Source organism: Rosa rugosa, chromosome 6, assembly GCF_958449725.1.
Source record: "Rosa rugosa chromosome 6, drRosRugo1.1, whole genome shotgun sequence".
Lineage (NCBI taxonomy): Eukaryota > Viridiplantae > Streptophyta > Magnoliopsida > Rosales > Rosaceae > Rosa > Rosa rugosa.
Genome location: NC_084825.1, coordinates 30,524,512 through 30,544,130, shown reverse-complemented (window position 1 = coordinate 30,544,130; position 19,619 = coordinate 30,524,512). Strand labels below are relative to the sequence as shown.

Here is a 19,619-nt window from a genome sequence, read left to right as displayed (position 1 = left end):
TTTAGGGTTTTGGGGTGCTGCAAGGAGAGAGCATTAGTTAGGAGTTGTGTGGGTGTGTGTTTTTTTTTTTATATATTTTTATTTTTATTTTTAAATCAAGAAAATATTATTTGATATTGAGATTGAATTTTAAGGCATGTGAATAACAATATATTTCCTCTATACTTATTATTATTTTTATTTTTATAAATAATTGTCGGCCGAGGTATCTATAAATTATAACAGACACCTATTTCCCCTATAAATTTACCCATATCTGAAATTTTTCCAGTGTATTCGAACCCCGAAAATTCTGACCTTTTTTACTGCTCTAAAAAGTACTTCCAAACCAAAAACCTATAATTATTCACCCATGTCCTATCAGGTGAAAACTCACATCATGGTGAAATAATTGGATGCCATGATTAAAATTCACATCCAACCATGTGATACTCCGTTATGTGTAGGCCCCCAACATCTATGAAATGCAAATTAATAACCACATTGACATGATAAGTCCCAAACCGAAAACAGAGGTTTAATCCCTCCATGTGATTGATCGATCATTTGTTCAATAATTAACCAACTTTGGCTTACTGATTAGTACAGCTTCCATTGAGGAGACAACTTGACTTCTTCTTCTTCACTCCCCCCGTCTCTCTCCCTTCTTCCACCTCCTCATTTACCAGGAAAATTCCAGCACCAAGACAAACCCTCAAAAGCTCGACCACAAACTTTACCTGGAAACAAACAGACTGACCCGACTCGACCGGTTTCGGAAACTTCCAACTTACTTTATCTCACCGACCTTCTGTTGTTTCCCCAGATTTATGTTTTCATTCAATTGCAGTACGTACTACTCAAAAATAATATAATGAATAACACAGTTGGCAAATCAATTCAATACTGCACATGTAATGATCATGATCATAATAATTCATTTTCAGACTAGCTAGGACTGAAAATTTAGGGAAGAATAAAGATGGACGAGGACATCAATCAAATTAACTACTTAAACTACTTTCATTCATCTATCTAAATTGCTAAGTCTTGCTTCCTTCCTGGCTACTAGCTCTAGCTTCCTTGGAACCCTTAAAAATGAAAGAGGTCATTTCACCCACTTGAGAAAAAAAGTGAGCTTGATGACCCTGAAGAAGTTGTGTTTTGATACTGCCTTGGCCTAAAACAATCCAACCCCATTCGCGGCGGCGACACGGCCACAGTCACAGCCGAAGACGAATGACCTGCAGATTCCGCCGGAGACTCTACAAGTCACAATCAGACTCCTATAAATAACACATTTTGTTGATAGTGTTCAATTAAAAATAATGATTTTGCATATCCGTACTAATGAAAAAAAAAGAAGAAGATAATTACTTGTAACATTGTCTGATGATGAATTCCGGGTACTTTCCGGCCGCTGTTGAGAGCTGCGGTTTTCTTCATTTGGTTGCTGAGTTTTTCGCCGGCGACGGTTGTGATCGGCCAATCTCTTCCGGCAACTGCGTTTTCCGTTGTCAAACTCCGCAAGAAGATGGAATCTGCCACAATTTCCCCAACCATAATCAAAACACTTAATTTACTTTTTATAGAATAACTACGACTATTTGACCATTAAATCTATGGTGCAGGAGTCAACTGTTGTAGATTAACTAATAATTCTTACTATAAAAAGTAATGCAAACAGTACGTGAACGGAAAGTGTAATAATTGTGATGATTAATAGTAATAACGTCGCTGAAAATTTAAGGACAGAAATGCCCTCGGGATTTCCACATGTACGGACGAGCCAATCATTGGCATGCACAAACATGGTTTCGATCCCACAGGCATTCTCGTCAACCACCGCCGTGGACAGCGACAGTTTTCCCTTTGATTCGCCGTAGGGGCGCTGCCGTGTCCTTTCAGACAAAATTATGCTCACTGGTTTCAGCAAAAGCAGAGTCGCACCGCACTGTATGCACTACAGTGCGGTGCGTACACAGACACAAATGCCCTCAGGTTATGCGAAAGCGGCCCGACTGTTGGCCGTGGAGTAGCCGAACCTAGGACATTTGCGTCATTTTGACAGGGGGAAAGAGTTTTGGGAGGGAGGGTGCGGCGGTAATTTCGAGTATGTGACAACCTGCTGCACTGCTGACAGAATCGCTGAGTCAACCCGTTGGCGATGACGGTGGAGGCTTTGGAGTGGAACTCGCAGACCTTGTGGCGGCGGTGGTAGTGCTTGGCCTGGGAGAGATCGGCGTGGCAGCCCTCGGCCTGGCATCTTGGGGAGTTGATCGGGCCGTGGTCGGCTGGCCTGGACCGGCGGTAGAGCCGGTTCATGAAGTCGTCCTCGGACGAGAAGTAGGTCCGCCCGCCGAGGTTGAGCCCGATTCTCGTAGCGAAGTCGGCGGGGGGACAGACATCCTCGCTCTTGGGGATCAAAACGAGCCCGTGGTGGCCCGGGATGGACGGGTCGAGGGTCAGCACGGAGTGGTGGTGGTGGTGGTGGTGGTGCGCCGAAGTCGGCGCGTAGGACGACGCGCTGGCGAAGACGCTGGGGTCGAAGAGGGAGTGCACCTGGTGGGCCTGGGCCTGGGCCTGGCTGAAATGGTGAGCGAATGCGCTGCCGGCCGACTGCTGCTGCTGCTGGTGAGGCTGTGGAGGGAGAAGGTTGTTGAAGGCCGCCTGAGTGGTGGAGTAGTGGTCCAGAATGCTGTTGTGGTGGTGAAGGTGTCGGTTAGGGTCGGATCCGTTGACGGATTCGGATTCATCCAGCATGACCGAGGAAGGGTTGGCCCATTCGTAGTCCAGCATTTCCTCTCCGACGTCGTTTTTTCGAAACCTGCGCCGAGAAAAAGAAAGAAACAATCAAAAACACTCTCGTATGTGTCAGATTAAAGACGATTGATGTCTTTGAAAGCGAGAGAGAGAGAGAGAGAGAGAAGGAATTGGGAAACGAGAAACCCTAAAGATCTTTTCCATTTGCTGCCTCATCAAAGTGACAGAGAGTCTCACTCACTTTGTTTTTCCTCTCTGTTGGGTTTCTCAGCTGGCCAAACCGAACCTCGCTCCAAAGCTTTAATGGGTTTGTGGTACGTGCGAGACTGAGACACAGAGAGGATTAGGAATAGTAATTTTCAGACAATTCTTGGCACTCACTACGGGAAGGGTTTTGGAGGACTTGGGCTTAAGGGCTCTAGGCACGAATTGCTTAAAAGGTAATGAAAAGGGCAAAGTGTGTTGGGGGAAGAAGAAGAGAGTGTGAGCGAGTGAGTTATGAGGCGGCTTGGTGCAGAGAGAGTTGATTGGTGGGTCAGAGATGAGGAGGAGAGAGAACTGCTACTACTGTAGAAGTGATTGCAGCTGGTCGTACTGGTAGCCAAGTCTGATCACGATCAGGGTCTGGAATTACCGTTTTGTCCCCGAGCTCCGGTTACAACTTACACGCACATCGATCTGGGAACAAAAAACTCCAACTGGAATTTTTCTGTGTCCAACTAGTTAGGATGGTTTTGGGTTTGGGTTTGGGAGTTTAAAAGACTCGGTGGGGGCCCCTTTTGGTTTCTGGGCAATGGCTTAGAGACGCGGTTGTGGTAATTAAGGGGCGGGGGACCCACGATCTGTGTCGCCCTTGTCCAGTTTCATCAGTTTGCGCAGAGGGATCATTATGCCTCTTTCCAGGATTTTCTGCACTTTTTACTTTTCTTTTCATGTCTTTTTTTTTTTTTTTTTCATTTTGATTTTTGGAGAAGAATTTCAATTGTCTGAAAGGGACCTGTGTTGTTTTTTTTCTTTCTAAAAGGTAGAGATTCATTTTATTTTTTATTTTTTATGAATTTGAGCTTTTCATTAAATCAATACTAATTTTTTATTGGTGAGTCGTGACTTATTAGTTAGCTGATAAGTTCACGTGTTAGTGACTTATGACATAACTAAACATTAAATGTTTAATATGCACAAGTAATTATGTGTTGGTGTGAAAAGTATAACATATCGTTAATCTAAATAATTCATTATATGATTTAGAATTAAACTTGCTTCATTATGTGAATTTTGAGCGAAGTACGTGTTTTAGTTCTTATTCACATCCATCTAGACCAAGTTCTTTACTGTGACTCTGAAATACAAATTGTGAAGAAAAATTTGCTCTTTTATTGTGATGATATTACTATGTGACTATCACAAAAAATTATAGCAACCCCTAACAATGTTAATTGAATTATAATTTAGCGAAAATAAGAATTAGTTCCACAACTATGCGTGCTTAGCAACTTATGATCACCCCATATATATGCTCTCGAGCTAACTCTATAATGTCATAAGTGGTTAATATTTTAGGGGAGTGAAATTTGCACTCCCCTTTTTGCAAACCACACTCCCATATTCATTTTAATATTTTTATTTCCACAAGTACCCTTTTGACTACTCTCCATCTCTTATTCGCATCTGGTTCCCTACGGGCACTGGAAAATGCGTACAAGGCAGCTCTAAAGCAATGAAATAGATTTTGAGTCGAAATTTGAGGAAGGACGATGTGAGGTAAATTCATGGGCTGAGAAGGAGACCAGTGGCCTTATCAAAGATCTTCTTCTGCCTGGAACAGTATAGAGCTGCACAAAGATCATCCTTGCAAATTTTGCACCCTCATCCTTAATTTGGTTGCCTTTCTACCCCCTCATTTATTTAGCATCCCGAGATGGGCATAAACCTCATTCGGCAACCTCGTGTGATTTTTATCTTAATTCAGTGATAAATTAGTTTTATCTAATTATTAAAACGTACGAGAGTGTCTATATAGAAGTCCATCGTGCGTCAAACCTAATAGAAGGTCACCTTGAGAGTTTATCATAAAACTGACTACTATTGGCATGTGTTCCAATTTTTTTTTTCATAATTATTATTGTAACCTTTTTTACAAGAGAATAACTTATCCATGTCCATAATAGTGGACATGCCACAAGTAAAGGAGGTAAGGCAACTAACTACCAATTTCAGATGACTTTATGATTGTTTCAGGGTGAAGTAAATGAGTTTAGGAATTAGGATGAAGGTACAAACTGTTGGGGTAAAGCTGAAATTAAATTTGCTATTTTAGATAAAAAAAAAAGGTAAAACTAAAAAGGAAATACATCAAGAATATCTGAGAGTATCAATTGCTGAAGTCACGTACACTGGTGTCATATGGGAGAAACTGAGAAAGCTAGCTCCAAATTAAATGCACCTGCATATGCTTCAGAAATTAAGAGAAACTAAAAAGGATAAACTATCAAAGTTTATTATACTGACATATGTATTTAAAGAACTTACATATGTTCCTTGCAATATTCTATTCAAATTTCATAGAAGCATTATTTGATAAGAAGATTCATTTTATTTTCATTAGGGCTTCCTTCAAAAGCTTCATTTCTTAATAGCCAAATGAAATTCATTTATATATAGGATTGGTTAATGCTCACCAATTGTTCTTGCTTCATTGTATTTTCTGAATGTGGAAACATGGCAAGTATAAACCTGGAATACAACTTTTAAATTACTTAATTATTTTTTAAGAACCAAACTTGAACACAATTTCGACAATCACAGAGAATTCACTTGCCTACATTCAACCCGCAAAGAAGTAAAGTAATTTCTCAAATATTTCAGGGGTCTAAGGGGGGAAATTAAAAAGTATATAAAGTTGTAATCAAATCAACCCCTTTCTCCATATTTGCTCTTGTAAGTCGATATGGTCAAGAATGGTTGGGTTGTAATTTGCAACGAGTCTAGACTCTAGAATGAGTCAAGTTAGATATGAAATATAACAAAGAAAAAGTAAGAGATAAACGAATGAATGGTTGAACGTAAAGCATTGTAGATATCTTTTGGGTTTCACCCCATCCACCTATAAATGTTTCATCACTTCAGGAGAAGGGAAAGCGATGTCTAGGAAAACATGTTTGGATATTTTGTTGCAATGGCAATTTTCATAATACTAAGACAGTGATCGACAAACGATTAAATGTAAAAGAAAGGAGAAGATTCGTTTTTTTTGTTAGGTTCTCAGTTGTACTCAAATAAATGAAATAATTATGTGAAAGGTAAATGCCCCTAACTAATAGAGGCTAGGGCTACAAAGTCTCTAGTACTACCTAGTACTATTTGGTCTAATGACATAAGTCTCATATTTGTAAGTGGGAGGTCGTGAGTTTGACTAACAAAACATTGGTTAGTAATATGATAAAAAAAAAAATCTAGTACTTTAAATTCATCAAGATTATTTTATAGATTATTTCAATAGTCCTATTTTCACACGGATAAATGGAAAAAATATTTAATCCTATCATATTATGAATATAAAATTAACAATACAAAAATTATGGTATACGTAGTAGCACATTTTCTCTTAGGTTGCCGGAGAGATTACCATAACACAAGAAATATAATTAAAATTGGAATTTGAGGGCACTGGTGTGTTACTACTGATCAAATGAGTTGTGTTATTCTCAACTAAAGCAGTGACTAAAGTTGATATGAATATCTTGTCTTAAGATCTAGCGGAATATAACATATATATGAGATTTTCTTGGATTCTTTTGGAGGCATGAAACCCTATCTAATAGGTTCCATCTCGGAGAAAAAGTTACTATTCTTATGCTTAGTTGGGTTATCCACTTGTTTAGATAAATAGGCCATGGTAGAGAAAACGGTGGGAGTTAGCATCGAGATGCTAATTCTTTTTTGAAAAGGAAGAGATGCTAATTCTTGCCAACCCTTGTAGTGAAATTGTTATGGTGGGAGCAAGGCAGTGATTAGGGTGTTGATCGTTCCAGTGGTGGTGACTGGTGACTAGTGACTGGTGACAGACCAATGGTAATTCGAAGATTGTACCAAATCATATTTAGAGGGATTATTATTTTTTTTATTTTTTATTCAATGAACTTATTTCATTAGAGATACTTCATATTACATGAGATATGATAACAACAATAATGAAGTAAACATAGTTAAAGCAGACAAAAGCCAACATTTATAACTTCGTTGTTTTAAATACTGTTTTCAACTGCTTCCTCCAAATTCAAGCTCATCTCAACAGTCTCATTTAAGAGTTTATACTTGAATGATGTAATTTAAAAGAAATATAAACAATATACTTCTGAAATTTGCAAAATTTGTTGTTGGATCCTCATTAAGCATAAAAGAATTTTACATAATGTATAATTTCTTATTTTTGATTTTCCTATATAATAATCTAAAAATAAACAGTGGTGGCAGCGGTCGGGGAAGTATTGTGGCAGTGGCGGTAACGGCGGCACCACTAGTAGTGCTAGCCTTGGACACCTCTTGACGTTGGAGTCCGATGTGCGAGGTTCTTCTGTAAAATGGGGGAAAAAAGGAAGGTCATAAGGGTAATAAGCAAGCCAAGTACAGATGAAACAGATGATCGTATCCACATCGTACACCGTATATTATCCCGGGTGCTGCATAGTATTTCGTACTCCTACGCTGGTCCATCGAAAAGCTGTGAAATTACGGAGATGGGCTTGGGAGTAACACGTGTCGGGGAGGGTGAGGTAGCAGAGTCTAAAGAGGTGTCAGAGAGTTACAGTCGGGTGGGGACGGGCTGACAACGAAGTTGACTCTAGTGTACGGTATGTCAATGATCAAAGTCATTGGTTTATTTTCTTTTGGCAAATAAATAATTTTATAATTTTATGTGAGGAATTGATATTTCATATCTTTGCAACGAAAATAGCAGTAGTTGGGTTATATCTGACATCTATTTCTGATATTTGTTGCCTCATAGGCAGGCACTAGGCTGAGAGGAAATCATTATAAACTATAACATGGTAAACAGAAATTGAGAAACATGATTGATATCATTAGGGGAGGAAAAGGATATTTCTTTACCAACGAGGGTTGGTTCAGTTAGTATTTTAGTATGAGCGTGCTTGTGGTTGAGTTCTAATTTAAATTCGATCTCTGCTGCTAACAGTTCTGCGTCTGGTCGAACAATCTGTAAGTGCCGTGGAGACAGATACCTGTCACATTTCATTTATTCGGAGGTGCATGATAGCCTTCATCTCTCCAATTATTTTGTAATTAAAAAAAACCCGCTTCAATTGATACGTTACTGTCCGGAAGTTATGCATGTCAAAAGTACTTTCATTTATTGCAAAAAAAAAAAAAAAAAAATTCAGTTGGCAATTGGCAAGTGATATTCTCTCGAATAGAGTAGTTGTAAGCTGAAAGAAGTTTTGGCTTTTCTCGTACTCACTTCATTCTCTTCTCATAATCTTTGAGCTTTATATATATATATATATATATATATATATATATATATATATATATAATTTTATTTTTAAAATGAAAAGGTTAGCCCAAGTGATGAGGGAAAAAATGAGATTATCTTATGGGTATGAGCATTTTTAATGTGGCAGAAAGAAGGAATAATCAAATGATGGGAGTTACCTTCTCAAATGCTAACAGTACATACGCCTCTACCTTCTGTTAAATTTAGATTTGAGCTGACTATACCGACCCAGATTTCAATTCACTAAAATCTCCACTACACACATCCAATTGCATTGAGGAGTGTTCATAAAATTATACAACCATTGTAGCCTTTAGTACAGTACTAATTCCTTACAGTATCAATACCTAGATAAATATGGGGGGAATTCAAAATCTGTGATACCAGCCAATAAACAAGGGAAACTCATCATTTTCGGAAACTTTCACGAAATTTTGACGGGAAAAACCAGTGTGTGTCGTCTATAATAAAATTTCCGTCATTGTAATTTACGTTCATAACCAATACTATGGCAGTGCCCACGAAAGTTCCACAAAGCCAGTGAACATATGAAGCAAAATGGTCCCTGAAAACCAAGAAAAAAAATGGTCCCCTAACCTGACACCATTCTTTCTTGGTAAGAGGGATAGTGAACTTGGCACTCAGAGGACAAACAACCCCAAAAGAAAACAGGATGCACTAATATGCAGGCATCATGAAAAACATGCATATGAACTCCAGAGCTATATGGGAACCATATGGGAACCATTGAGTTGTCATCGATATCTAAGTGGCAAACTGGACGTAATCACGAACATAGCAACTTGAACACTAGGACTCATGGAAGAAAGTTATAACATCTAATTTTCCAATGCCACAAAGTGTCAAAACTCAAAAGCGGTATGCAATGTTTTCAAACTGCCACATATACCAAGTATGTGACAATATCTACCATTAATATTTAGGGGCCGTGACCACTTACCCAATTTCAGCATAAAAATTGATCATTTACTCCACTAAGAGTTTTTTTAACCCCATTTACCCAATCTAACTTCTATTGACAGTTTTGCCCTCATTTTAATTAATAAATTACACTCCTCTTAGACTCTCTCTCTCTCTCTCTCGCTCTCGCCTAAAACGATGACAGAGAGCAAGAAGCCTTTGATTCTGACGACGCATAAATGGTTAGAATCGACGGATCACTGCTGAACGGATCACTCCTATTTCCAGAAGCAGCGGCCAGTGGAGGAGGCGTAGAGGAAGAGGGAGGAGAATCTGGAGATGGCGGCGAGGGAAGGAATCGGGTCGGGCCTAGACCCAGCAGAGGTCCTGGATGGCGCGGCGGGAGTTGTTGTTGGTGTCGGCATCAAACCAGAGGACGGAGATGGAGCTGTCGGCGGTGAATGCGAAGAGGCCGAAGGGGCATGATGTCGGCAGATCCGAAGTTGTTGCAGTTGGGTGGGCCCGAAAGCATGCAATCCTAGCAGACCTGGACGATGGACGAGGGAGGAGAAGGTAGGGCGATGAAGGCGCAGCAGCAGCAGGAGGCTTTGTTTCTTATTCACGAGTGGATTCTGGAGAGTGAGATCGTCGACGCCAATGAGGAGGATGAGTACAGCGACAGTGGAGGTGGTAGAGAAGTGGTGGGACACGTGTCTATACAAGGCTTGTGGTGTCGAGAATGCATGTGGGAAGTTGGCTGGGAAAGGAGGGAATATAATAGAGCAAATGAGAGGAGACAAAGACCCAAATTAGGGTTTTGCCAAGGGATCATAATATGAATATGTGATTACTGATTTGCATTGAAAAGTATGAGAAAATATGTAGAAATAAAAAAATTATTGGGGTTAATAATATGATTAATAGGGGGCAATAAAAAGATTACTGGGGGGCAATAAAATGTTTATTAGGGCAATAATAAGATTATTGGGGAGCAATAATAAAATTATTTATTTGGATAAACCTCCGAAAGCTTTCAAAATTCAAAATATCTTCATTTTTCACTAATTGTTGATCCCCAATAAACTTGTTATTGGGAGGCAATAATATGATTACTGGGTATTATTGGGGGGTAATAAAATCAGAAGGCCGGAATCCGGTCACCGGTCCCGGTAGCCGGATCCGAGATTCCGGTCACCGGTCGCCAGATTCCAGTTACCAGTCGCCAGATTCCGATCACCGGTCGCCGGAGTCCGCGGCCGGTCACTGGTCACCGGAGTTCAGCAAGGTCTCCTATCACTTCTCTATCTAAGTGACAAAGAAGGATAGGGCAAAATTGTCTCAAAAATAAATAAAAAAGAATATAAAAAAATACTTAATTGGATAATAGGGAAATAATCTCTTAGAGTGTTGGGTAAGTGGGCATTCTCTTAGAGTGTTTGGATAAGTGGGCAATTTTTAAGCTAAAATTGGGTAAATGATCATTTCCCCTAATATTTAATCCCCATCTTAGGTGAATGCTGACATTAGGTGCAGTAGGAGTAGCAAAGACTTGAAAAATTACAACACTAATCTACACAAGCTATGCTACTGATGCTGTTGGGGAGATAATTTTTCTTCCTTTCTCCTTGGCGTGCAATTGGAGTGGATGAGGGTAAACTGAAAGTGGATGATACCATCAAGCTGAGCGAACTCACTTAGGTTTGTCTGTGAGGGTTACCAAGGATTTTAGCACACCAGGACAGATCTTGTCAGCAAGGGCACCTGTTTCTGAAAGCACAAGAGATTTCTCCTTCATAGTGCTCTGTAGCCTTCTGGAATCAAAGTCGAGTTGTTCTTGATCTGCATTGACGGACAATAGTAGAAGTTCAATATGGAAACAAGATGAAGTGTAATTATACTAAAAAACACAGCTAACTATGAGAAGGAACACGCCCGATAAACACACGTGACAAAAATTGACAACTGCTGAGCTTTTTACAGTAATGAGAGACAGAATTGTCACAGTGGTAATTTTCAACTAATAATTGAAAAAATCACTCCAACAAGCCTCAAGAGTAAAGTTACAGAAGTAGGAACACGATCACAGATTCTGAAAACTTTTAGGCAGGAATTAAGTAATGAGAGACAGATTTGTCACAGCGCTAATGTTCATCCGACAAATGAGTGAATTACTCCCAAGTCCCAACAATCAAAAAGTAAAGTTACAAAATTATACATAACCAGTAGGAACACAATAACAGATTCTGAAAACTGTCAAGTAGGAACTAAGAAACCTAATTATTAACGAAAGTTTGCTGACCAATAGATCCCTCCCATCAACTATTTGAATTATTCTATATTAATCTAAAGCATATCTTCCTTTTGGGAAACTAATGGATTTTGCAATGACAACTTTATAATCAACTGTAGATGTTTCGAATGGAAGACAATTCTACAGCTTCATGAGTTAAATCAGTCTATCAACTTTTATTTTTCTTTTAAAGATGGTTCCATCTCTCTACACCTTTTGTTGCTTGATTTGATTCCTTCCTTATGATGGAGAGTGTTCTAGGTACCCATCAAAACTCCCTTTTCCATCTACTATTTCCTTCACTTAAATACCTGAGTTTCAATCACAACAGAACTATTGTCTGACACAATAAGTGAGTGCTGATATTGGAGAATAAGTGAATGTAGAAATTCTGGTCCCCGTATTTGAAAGTTTAGGCCTTTTCATCGATTCTCAACCCAGTCTTTATACCATCACTTAATAGAACATTTAACACCAGAATCACCAGATAGAACTCAAACTAACACCCTAAACCTATAAAATTGGAAAAAAAGAAAGAATTAAAATAAAAATCTTAGACCTATTCCACCTATACCCGCAGAGGTAGAAGAGCGTGACATCATAATGAAAAGGTTTTCGATCTAATCCTAAATAGTTGGAATGAGGTAGTGTTAACTTGAGTAGTGCACAATCTTCACAAAAAGAATGTATTCGACCAAACCAGAACAATGACTGTTCTAATCCCATTAATAGAAAGCCTACCAAGTTTTAAATCAAAAATCCAAACCTGATTATGGACAATGCCAGCTTCTTAACCAACTGAACAAAATCTCAGTAAAATAATTTTTTAGAGTTGATATGAAGTAGTGTACTTCTTTCTAATATTGTTGGTTTATCTTTCCAAATAATTGCATAAAGAGAAAGAGGTGTGAGAAAAAACCTTTCTCCAAGATGGTATGGGCAGCATGAAATGGAATCCTAGCAAAGACATCAGTTCCAGGGAACATCATCCATGAGCGCTCATTTGAGTCATGGTTGCCACAGGTGGGGCATACCTCCTTCACCAGGGGTCTTGATTGAGTTCCCCCAATCTCCTTCATCATCGACTCAAAAGGAGATGGAACACTAGTTTTCGTTGTTCGAGCTATCTTCCTCAAAGATGTAAGTGCTTCTCTGTTCCCATTCCTCACCCTATCATTTTCAACCAGCTGCAAATTTCAAGATAAACATCATAACCCCTCCACTTTCTTAATAACAAGACCATCACTCTTTAATTAAAACTGATTTATTTTTATTTTTTTATAACTCCATCAATGGCCTGAAGTTATGACTAACAGGATAAGAATGCAAACAAAACCTTGGGTACAACCAATTCCATAAAAAACTACATGCCTGAGACAGAAAAAAAAAAAAACCAGGAAACCCATATACAAGTACCCCAATTCTATATCAAACTCTCCAATGTAAATATGAGATGCCCTATTTAGCAGACGATTAAATCATTAGAGTAACAAGTATGAATTACCTGGTGTTTGGCTAGAAAGAGTTGCTCAGCTTGAGTCTCATGCTCAATTAAGATTTTCTGGAATTGCTTCATGCTATCGTCCATTCTTCAATTCTCAATTCTAGCAGCACCACTGAAGCAAAAGCTACAACTCATGAGATGGGTTTGTTCAATTTCTGGATTGAAACAAACCCAAGTGAAAATTTACACACAAAACCCCAAAAATTCAATTACAGAGATGGAGCGGCAGAGCAACATACCTATTAGCTGTGGTGGCAGGAGAAAGAACGAAGCAGAGGGAGAAGGTCTTTTTAGTGAAACAGAGGAGATGAATGGGAGGGTATTGGGCTTTGGGTGGGTCGAAACTAAATGGGTTTTGGGTCATTCGACCCAAGATCAAAACTTTTACGCACAAGACTTGTTCTTTAGAAATCACAAAATAAAGCAAACCTTGTAGACGAACCCCAAAAATTTTCTGAAGCAGTACAATGGAGTCCATTTTCTCTTTCAGAAAACAAATAGATCCAATAAAGAAATCTTCTTTTGCAAAATGGTAGTATAGGCAGTATGATGAGATGGGCTCCTAGTTGGAATATAGTTGATAGTTGCACACCCCCTTATTGTCTGTTCTCACTGAGATAGCTGGTTTTGGCGGGAGTAAGTTGCGCAAGGATTTCTATAGTAAAGATTGTTTTCGTACAACTTGAATTAGCGCATCAGTTACCAGATACTTATGTGGTCACTACATAAAGCATTAGATCATTTCTGTATCACTGTATGGTTCTAATTTTATTAGATGTTCCGAGGAGATTCATTCTAGTTGTTTTTTTCGACAAAGACATGACACTTTTTTTCTTCTTCAGTTTTAAATGTTTGACATTATACATCCGGACCAGAGTTCGTGTCAAGGTTTAATTGGAAGAAGATTTTCAAAGTTAATCATGCACCTGACCCAACTCACCCAAGCATATCAACCATTCTCAACTTAGCCTTGTTCTGGTTTTGTTGCTGCTAAAAATGGCAGACGTAGTTTTATCACCAGCTTTGCAAGTGATCTTTGACAGAGTAGCATCCCCAGTCCTACAAAAGCTTGCTGATATCTGGGACATGAAGGACAACCTCCAGAGCCTACAACATGCCTTGGTCATGGTTCAAGCTGTTCTTGAAGATGCAGAGGAGCAACAACTGACGAACAAAGCCGTCCGGCTTTGGCTGTCGAAGCTCAAGAACGCAGCTCATGATGCTTGTTGGAGAGGAAAGATCCCACATTGGAAAAGTGACAAATAAAAATATAACTTATAAGTGGGTGGATCTCACCCAATTGTACCGAGGCCTTTTATGATTAAAACCCAACACCTATCGGGTGGTTAAGTTGGGACAGTATCGGTACAATGGTGGGTTACGGGCCACACTTGTCGCTGTATAACATGGTATCAGAGCGGGTCCCTCTCCAATTACATCTCCAATTATCATGGGCCCGAATTTGGGTTCCTTATATTGCCATCGGAAAAATTCCGATCGGATTGTTACCAAGTGTCCGATGTGGGCCTTGGATTGTATTGACCAAGTCTCTGATATGAGGCTTGTGTCCCAATTTCCAATGTGGGAATTGGATTGTTAATTAATTTCACGTGCAGACCTAGAGTTAGGTTGCATGTGAGGGGGCGTGTTTGGAGAGGAAAGATCACACATTGGAAAAGTGACAAATAAAAATATAACTTATAAGTGGGTGGATCTCACCCAATTGTACCGAGGCCTTTTATGATTAAAACCCAACACCTATCTGGTGGTTAAGTTGGGACAGTATCGGTACAATGGTGGGTCACGGGCCTAAGTTGGGACAGTATCGGTACAATGGTGGGTCACGGGCCACACTTGTCGCTGTATAACAATGAAAGAGATGAATAAAAAAAGATAGTTTGCTGGAATAAATCTTTCTATTCATCGGTGTGAAATATATACAGCCATTACAATAAAGATTCTCCATAAAGCAAGGAGACAGAAAAGGAAAACTATCCTAGATGATTGATGCTGAATGATACAAAATGAATGCAAAGATATTGACAGCGATTCTAACAGATTCTGCTAAACTTTCCAACAGATGACCTTCTGGATTTCGTTACGGCCAAAGGAAGAACTATGAGTCCTGGAAAAGGTAAGTGGACTTTAGCAATTTCAAAATCCATAGATGCTGACAAAGTCAGAAAGATGCTTTTGACATTAGAAATGACAGTAAACGAGGGTCTATTGAAGTTTAATTTTCGAGAGCCTCGTACAGTAGATAGGCAATCTGATAAAAGGGAGACTAGCTCTTTTGTTGTGGAGTCAGAAATATATGGAAGAGCTGATGACAAAGAGGAGTTAGTGAAACTGTTACTATCTTCTGAGTGTCACCAGGATGGTCATGCTATGTGTATTCCGATAATTGGTATTGGAGGAATTGGCAAGACGACTCTTGCTCAGTTGGCATATAATGATGAGCGGGTAATCCAACATTTTGATGTTAGGCTGTGGACTTTTGTCTCGGATGATTTCAATATCAAGAAGATCATGAAGTCAATTATTGAGTCTATAACAAGGGAAGACTGCAAGTTCTCGGAGAGTGACTAACTTCAAGCTCGGCTTTGGCATTTGCTGCACAACAAAAGATATCTAATTGTGTTGGATGATGTTTGGACTGAAGATCAAGATGACTGGGACAAACTAAGACCTTTGTTTAGAGGAGGTGTTGATGGATGCAAAATCATTATCACTTCCCGCAATAAAAAAGTCCCATTCATGATGGACTCCCCAACTTCGGCATATTATTTGAAGGGTTTGATGGAGGATGACTGCTGGGCTTTGTTCATGCAACGAGCTTTTGGACGAGGAGAAGAAGAGAAGTATCCCAACCTCTGCCTGATTGGAAAGAAGATTGCGAAGAAATGTGGTGGTGTACCATTAGCAGCCAAAAGTTTGGGAAGTGTTATGCGCTTTAAAAGAGAAGAACGGCAATGGTTGTTTATGCAAAATAGTGAACTGTGGGAAGTAGAAGGATGCAAACAAAGAATTTTACCAGCGCTTATGTTGAGTTATCTTCATCTGCCATCACATCTTCGACAATGCTTTGCATTCTGCTCCATATTTCCTAAAAATTATGAATTCAAGAAGCATAAATTAGTTCTCTTGTGGATGGCAGAAGGCTTAATTCTAGAAGAAGGTAGCAAGCGACCGGAAGACATTGGTGATGAATACTTTTCTGATTTTCTGTGGATGTCTTTCTTTCAAGAAGTAGAGTTACGTGATGGTGGCAGCACAGTTGGATACAAAATGAATGATGTCATTCATGACCTTGCACGATATGTTTCTGGAAATGAATCCGTTATGCTTGAACAAGGTCTTCCACCGAGTAATCCACCACAAATTCGCCGCTCATCCATTATTTATAAATACAGGGAAGTTACAATTCCAGAAGCTCTCTTTGAAGCAGAACATTTACGAACTGTCTTATTGATTGGAGAATATGGACTTCTAAAAGACAGTAGTAAAATGTTATTAAGTTGTATATACTTGCGTGTGCTGGACTTAAACAACTGTGATGTTCATTTTTTGCCGTCATCAATAGGTGGGTTGATATGTTTGAGGTATCTCGACTTGTCTTATACACCTATCTCCAAGTTGCCGGCAACCACAAGGAATCTCTGTTCATTGCAGACTTTAAACCTCTCTGGATGTCATAATCTTAGAGTCTTGCCAGACTTCGAAGTAATGACCGGCCTAAGACATCTCAATATAGCTGGATGTGATAGCTTGTGGTATATACCTCCTGGTATTAAAATGTTACTTCAACTTCAGACACTGCCATTATATTTCGTTCACAAGAGGGTCGGTGATCTTGGTGTACTAGAGAATTTGAATCTTTAGGGGGAGTTGAATATTACACACTTGGAGAATGTGAGAAATGCAACTGGAGCTCAATCATCTGGACTGAAGATGAAAGAAAATCTTGAGTCGTTGGGATTATATTGGGGAGATTTTGAAGATGTGAACGGCAGGAAAAAAATCAAAAAATCATTGAAGAAACTAGCCAAGTCCCCAGCCAAAAGGTTTTTTTTCGAAGCAGGGGTACGGTGGCATGAACCTGATGCTGAAGAGGCGGTAGAAATTCTTGATGGCCTGAAACCACACAAGAATTTGAAAAAGCTATACATGGTTATCCAGGAATCAGATTTCCAGATTGGACTCTCCCAAATCTAATTGCAGTTTATTTGTCCAATTGTAAGAACTGTGAATATCTTCCAGCCCTTGGGAATATTCTTCTACTCAAGACTCTTTCTCTGCATGGAATGGAGAGCGTGACACGCATTGGCTTTGAGTTCTATGGTGATAGTACAGACATATGCTTTTCATCGCTTGAAGAACTATCGCTCAGTGATTTTCCGAACTTGGAAACCTGGTCGAGTGCAAATAATGAAAATGCATTTCCGAGCTTGAGGAAGTTAACCATAAATAGGTGTCCCAAGTTGACACATATACCATTTTGTTTGTCTCTTCAACATTTGGAGCTGCGGGATTGTAATCCATCTTCAATCTTCATTGGAGGTTTAACTTTGCTGACAGTGCTTGTATTAGAAAAACTTCCAGAGCTGCGCTCTCTACCACCAGGGCTTTCTGCATCTAATCTGTCTTCTCTGGAGGTCTTATCTTGCCCTAAGCTTTGTTCCCTGCCTTTGGAGATCGGAAACCTCACTGCGCTGAAATCATTAACCATTCGTTGGTGTGATGAGTTGTCCTCTCTGCCAGAGAGTTTGCAGAACCTCAAAGCTCTGGAGTCACTAGAGATTAGTGACTGTCATAGTATAATCTCGATGCCAGATGGTGCAATTGGAGGTTTGAGTTCCCTTCAAACTTTGTCCATTGAGAACTGCAGTAATCTGACGTCATTTATATAATTCAATGTCTCCATATTCCTTTAAGTAGTTTCCTTGATAACGATTCTCGATCCCTGTCCTCAAAGCTCGATTGCTTGACAACAATGTCATCTTGAATTCCTCTTCTGCTGGCTATCTCAGTTCAATTTGTATCACCAAACTCCTTGATGGCATTGAAACTGCTGAGCAAAGTCACGGACTACAACATCAGAGGGTACACGAAACGCAGAGCTAAGAGCGTCATGGAGGTTCATAACTGAATCAAGCAGTAGAATTGATTTGTCTGCAGGTGTTTAAGGCCTCGGTTTTTATTAGGATTTGGTACCTAGAAAATCATTGGGAATCATAAAAATCCTTTACTCTTTAATGCCAACTTAGTATATAAGATCTGATGTTTTAATTCTTTGATGAAAAAAAATTGTATTTTGATAATATAATCTTTATCCTATCTCTAGTCTCTGTCTGATTGGGGAAATATCTTGTCTTGATGATGAAAAATTGCTTGTTTTATATCTGAATGTCTAGATTCCATAAGTCTTTACTCATTTCATTGGACTGGTTAGTATATCAATCCGTTTTGGTTTTACATTTCGTTGTGTTTCTTGGATTGGTTATGTATGTTCCTTACTTATTTATTTTTGTTTCTCTTTCAGAAATTCTTTGAGGGGATTAATGCGTTGCCTGCTTTAACAAGTCTCAAGCTTTTGGAACTAGAGGTTAATGCAGATTCTTTTTATCATCACGATTTTCAACTTTATTCCAAACTTAGCCGATTAGCTACTTTGATCAAGGCATCTCCTCACCTGCAGAGACTTGTCTTGAAGGTATATCTGTTCCCACATTTGGCTATTACCTATATGTTTATCTTCTATTCATCCCCATTTACCTATTTCTGATTTCATCTGCTAGGAGATTGATATGTATATCTCACGCGTTTGTAGATTGATTGGTTTCAACTCCACAATTGCGGGGTGAATGGTTCTTGTTGTGTGTAGTGAATAACTTATTGTAATGTTTTTTTGGCCACAGTTGTGCTTCTATCCTGCTGAAGATCGAGATACAGAATATTTGGACAAGCGAATGCCAATGAAACTAGAAAAAGCTCCAAAATGGCCACATCATTGTCTGAAGGTAGTAGAAATAATAGGATATCGTGGTCGACCACATATTGTTGAATATGTCATGGACTTAGTAGAGAATGCTGTTGCACTTGAGAAAATTGTTATCGATCCTATTGAGCCTGAGAATTGGTCTTGCTATCATACGATACCAGATAGAAGAGTTGAGAAGAGTAAGAAGGCAAGAGATCATGCCATGCATCAGCTTAAAAGGATGGTGCCTTCAACTATAGAGTTTGTTTGTCTGTAGTAAGTGTAGTGCTGAAACTATCATCGAGAGTAGTGATTGTATTATTAGCCAATTCGTACTAATTGATTATTACTTGGTTTTTGTTTCAATCGATGTTATTTACAGTTTTTAGTAATGAAACTAACATTACAACTAAATTCTTTGAGGGCTTGTTTGGATTTAAGGGTCATTTTTCTCGTCTCACTTGCTTTTTCATTTTTTGATATTTTTTTGTTTTCATCACAACGGAGCTTTCTCCAACACGATATTTGTGGGTATTATCATAAAACAATATTTACTTATATTACAAATTTTGGCCTGCTACCTATGGCAAGTAATCAGTAAATTGGATTTGAACAATTCGGTGAATTTAGATGAAGTCAAGAAGGTGTCAAAGGTACCAGTAAAGAAACA

The 19,619-nt window shown here is 39.0% G+C and overlaps 4 protein-coding genes across 6 annotated transcripts; 2 read left to right on the top strand and 2 right to left on the bottom strand.

Moving 5' to 3' along the window:
* Positions 1-836: 836 nt before the first annotated feature.
* On the bottom strand, positions 837-3,479 carry LOC133717948 (squamosa promoter-binding-like protein 8). The gene is given in 5 exon segments (XM_062144723.1): positions 837-1,118; positions 1,120-1,244; positions 1,357-1,520; positions 2,105-2,806; positions 2,984-3,479. Coding segments are annotated over 4 exon segments (1,059 nt in total). The 5' UTR covers positions 2,779-2,806; positions 2,984-3,479; the 3' UTR covers positions 837-1,022.
* A 7,057-nt stretch (positions 3,480-10,536) lies between these two features.
* Positions 10,537-13,346, bottom strand: LOC133718807 (uncharacterized). 2 transcript variants are annotated; one of them, XM_062145691.1, is made up of 4 exons: positions 13,209-13,346; positions 12,970-13,081; positions 12,385-12,652; positions 10,537-11,014 (listed from the first exon to the last, which is right to left on the bottom strand). In XM_062145691.1, the coding sequence occupies exons 2-4, from the start codon at positions 13,051-13,053 to the stop codon at positions 10,866-10,868; spliced, it is 501 nt and encodes a 166-aa protein (XP_062001675.1). In that variant the 5' UTR covers positions 13,054-13,081; positions 13,209-13,346; the 3' UTR covers positions 10,537-10,865. The 2 variants fall into 2 exon arrangements, with proteins under 2 accessions (XP_062001675.1, XP_062001673.1); XM_062145689.1 differs by lacking the exon at positions 13,209-13,346 and having other exon boundaries at positions 12,970-13,195.
* A 472-nt stretch (positions 13,347-13,818) lies between these two features.
* LOC133718097 (putative disease resistance protein RGA1) lies at positions 13,819-16,983 on the top strand. 2 transcript variants are annotated; one of them, XM_062144904.1, is made up of 2 exons: positions 13,819-14,194; positions 15,050-16,983. In XM_062144904.1, the coding sequence occupies exon 2, from the start codon at positions 15,727-15,729 to the stop codon at positions 16,849-16,851; it is 1,125 nt and encodes a 374-aa protein (XP_062000888.1). In that variant the 5' UTR covers positions 13,819-14,194; positions 15,050-15,726; the 3' UTR covers positions 16,852-16,983. Both variants share the same exon structure in this region, with proteins under 2 accessions (XP_062000888.1, XP_062000889.1).
* A 290-nt stretch (positions 16,984-17,273) lies between these two features.
* Positions 17,274-19,226, top strand: LOC133716575 (probable disease resistance protein At5g66900). The gene is made up of 4 exons (XM_062143270.1): positions 17,274-17,817; positions 18,000-18,106; positions 18,512-18,682; positions 18,888-19,226. The coding sequence occupies exons 1-4, from the start codon at positions 17,274-17,276 to the stop codon at positions 19,224-19,226; spliced, it is 1,161 nt and encodes a 386-aa protein (XP_061999254.1).
* The last annotated feature ends 393 nt before the right edge of the window (positions 19,227-19,619 follow it).

What these genes read in the sequence shown, in the direction of transcription:
- LOC133718807 (XM_062145691.1), bottom strand. Translation starts at nt 13,053, where the DNA reads ATGGACGATAGCATGAAGCAATTCCAGAAAATCTTAATTGAGCATGAG. An exon ending in TCTTTCTAGCCAAACACCAG is followed by an intron (nt 12,653 to 12,969) that starts GTAATTCATACT and finishes TGAAATTTGCAG; the next exon opens with CTGGTTGAAAATGATAGGGT. An exon ending in CCATACCATCTTGGAGAAAG is followed by an intron (nt 11,015 to 12,384) that starts GTTTTTTCTCAC and finishes CCGTCAATGCAG; the next exon opens with ATCAAGAACAACTCGACTTT.
- LOC133718097 (XM_062144904.1), top strand. Translation starts at nt 15,727, where the DNA reads ATGATGGACTCCCCAACTTCGGCATATTATTTGAAGGGTTTGATGGAG.
- LOC133716575 (XM_062143270.1), top strand. Translation starts at nt 17,274, where the DNA reads ATGGAGAGCGTGACACGCATTGGCTTTGAGTTCTATGGTGATAGTACA. An exon ending in GCCAGATGGTGCAATTGGAG is followed by an intron (nt 17,818 to 17,999) that starts GTTTGAGTTCCC and finishes TGGCTATCTCAG; the next exon opens with TTCAATTTGTATCACCAAAC. An exon ending in GAGCTAAGAGCGTCATGGAG is followed by an intron (nt 18,107 to 18,511) that starts GTTCATAACTGA and finishes TTTCTCTTTCAG; the next exon opens with AAATTCTTTGAGGGGATTAA.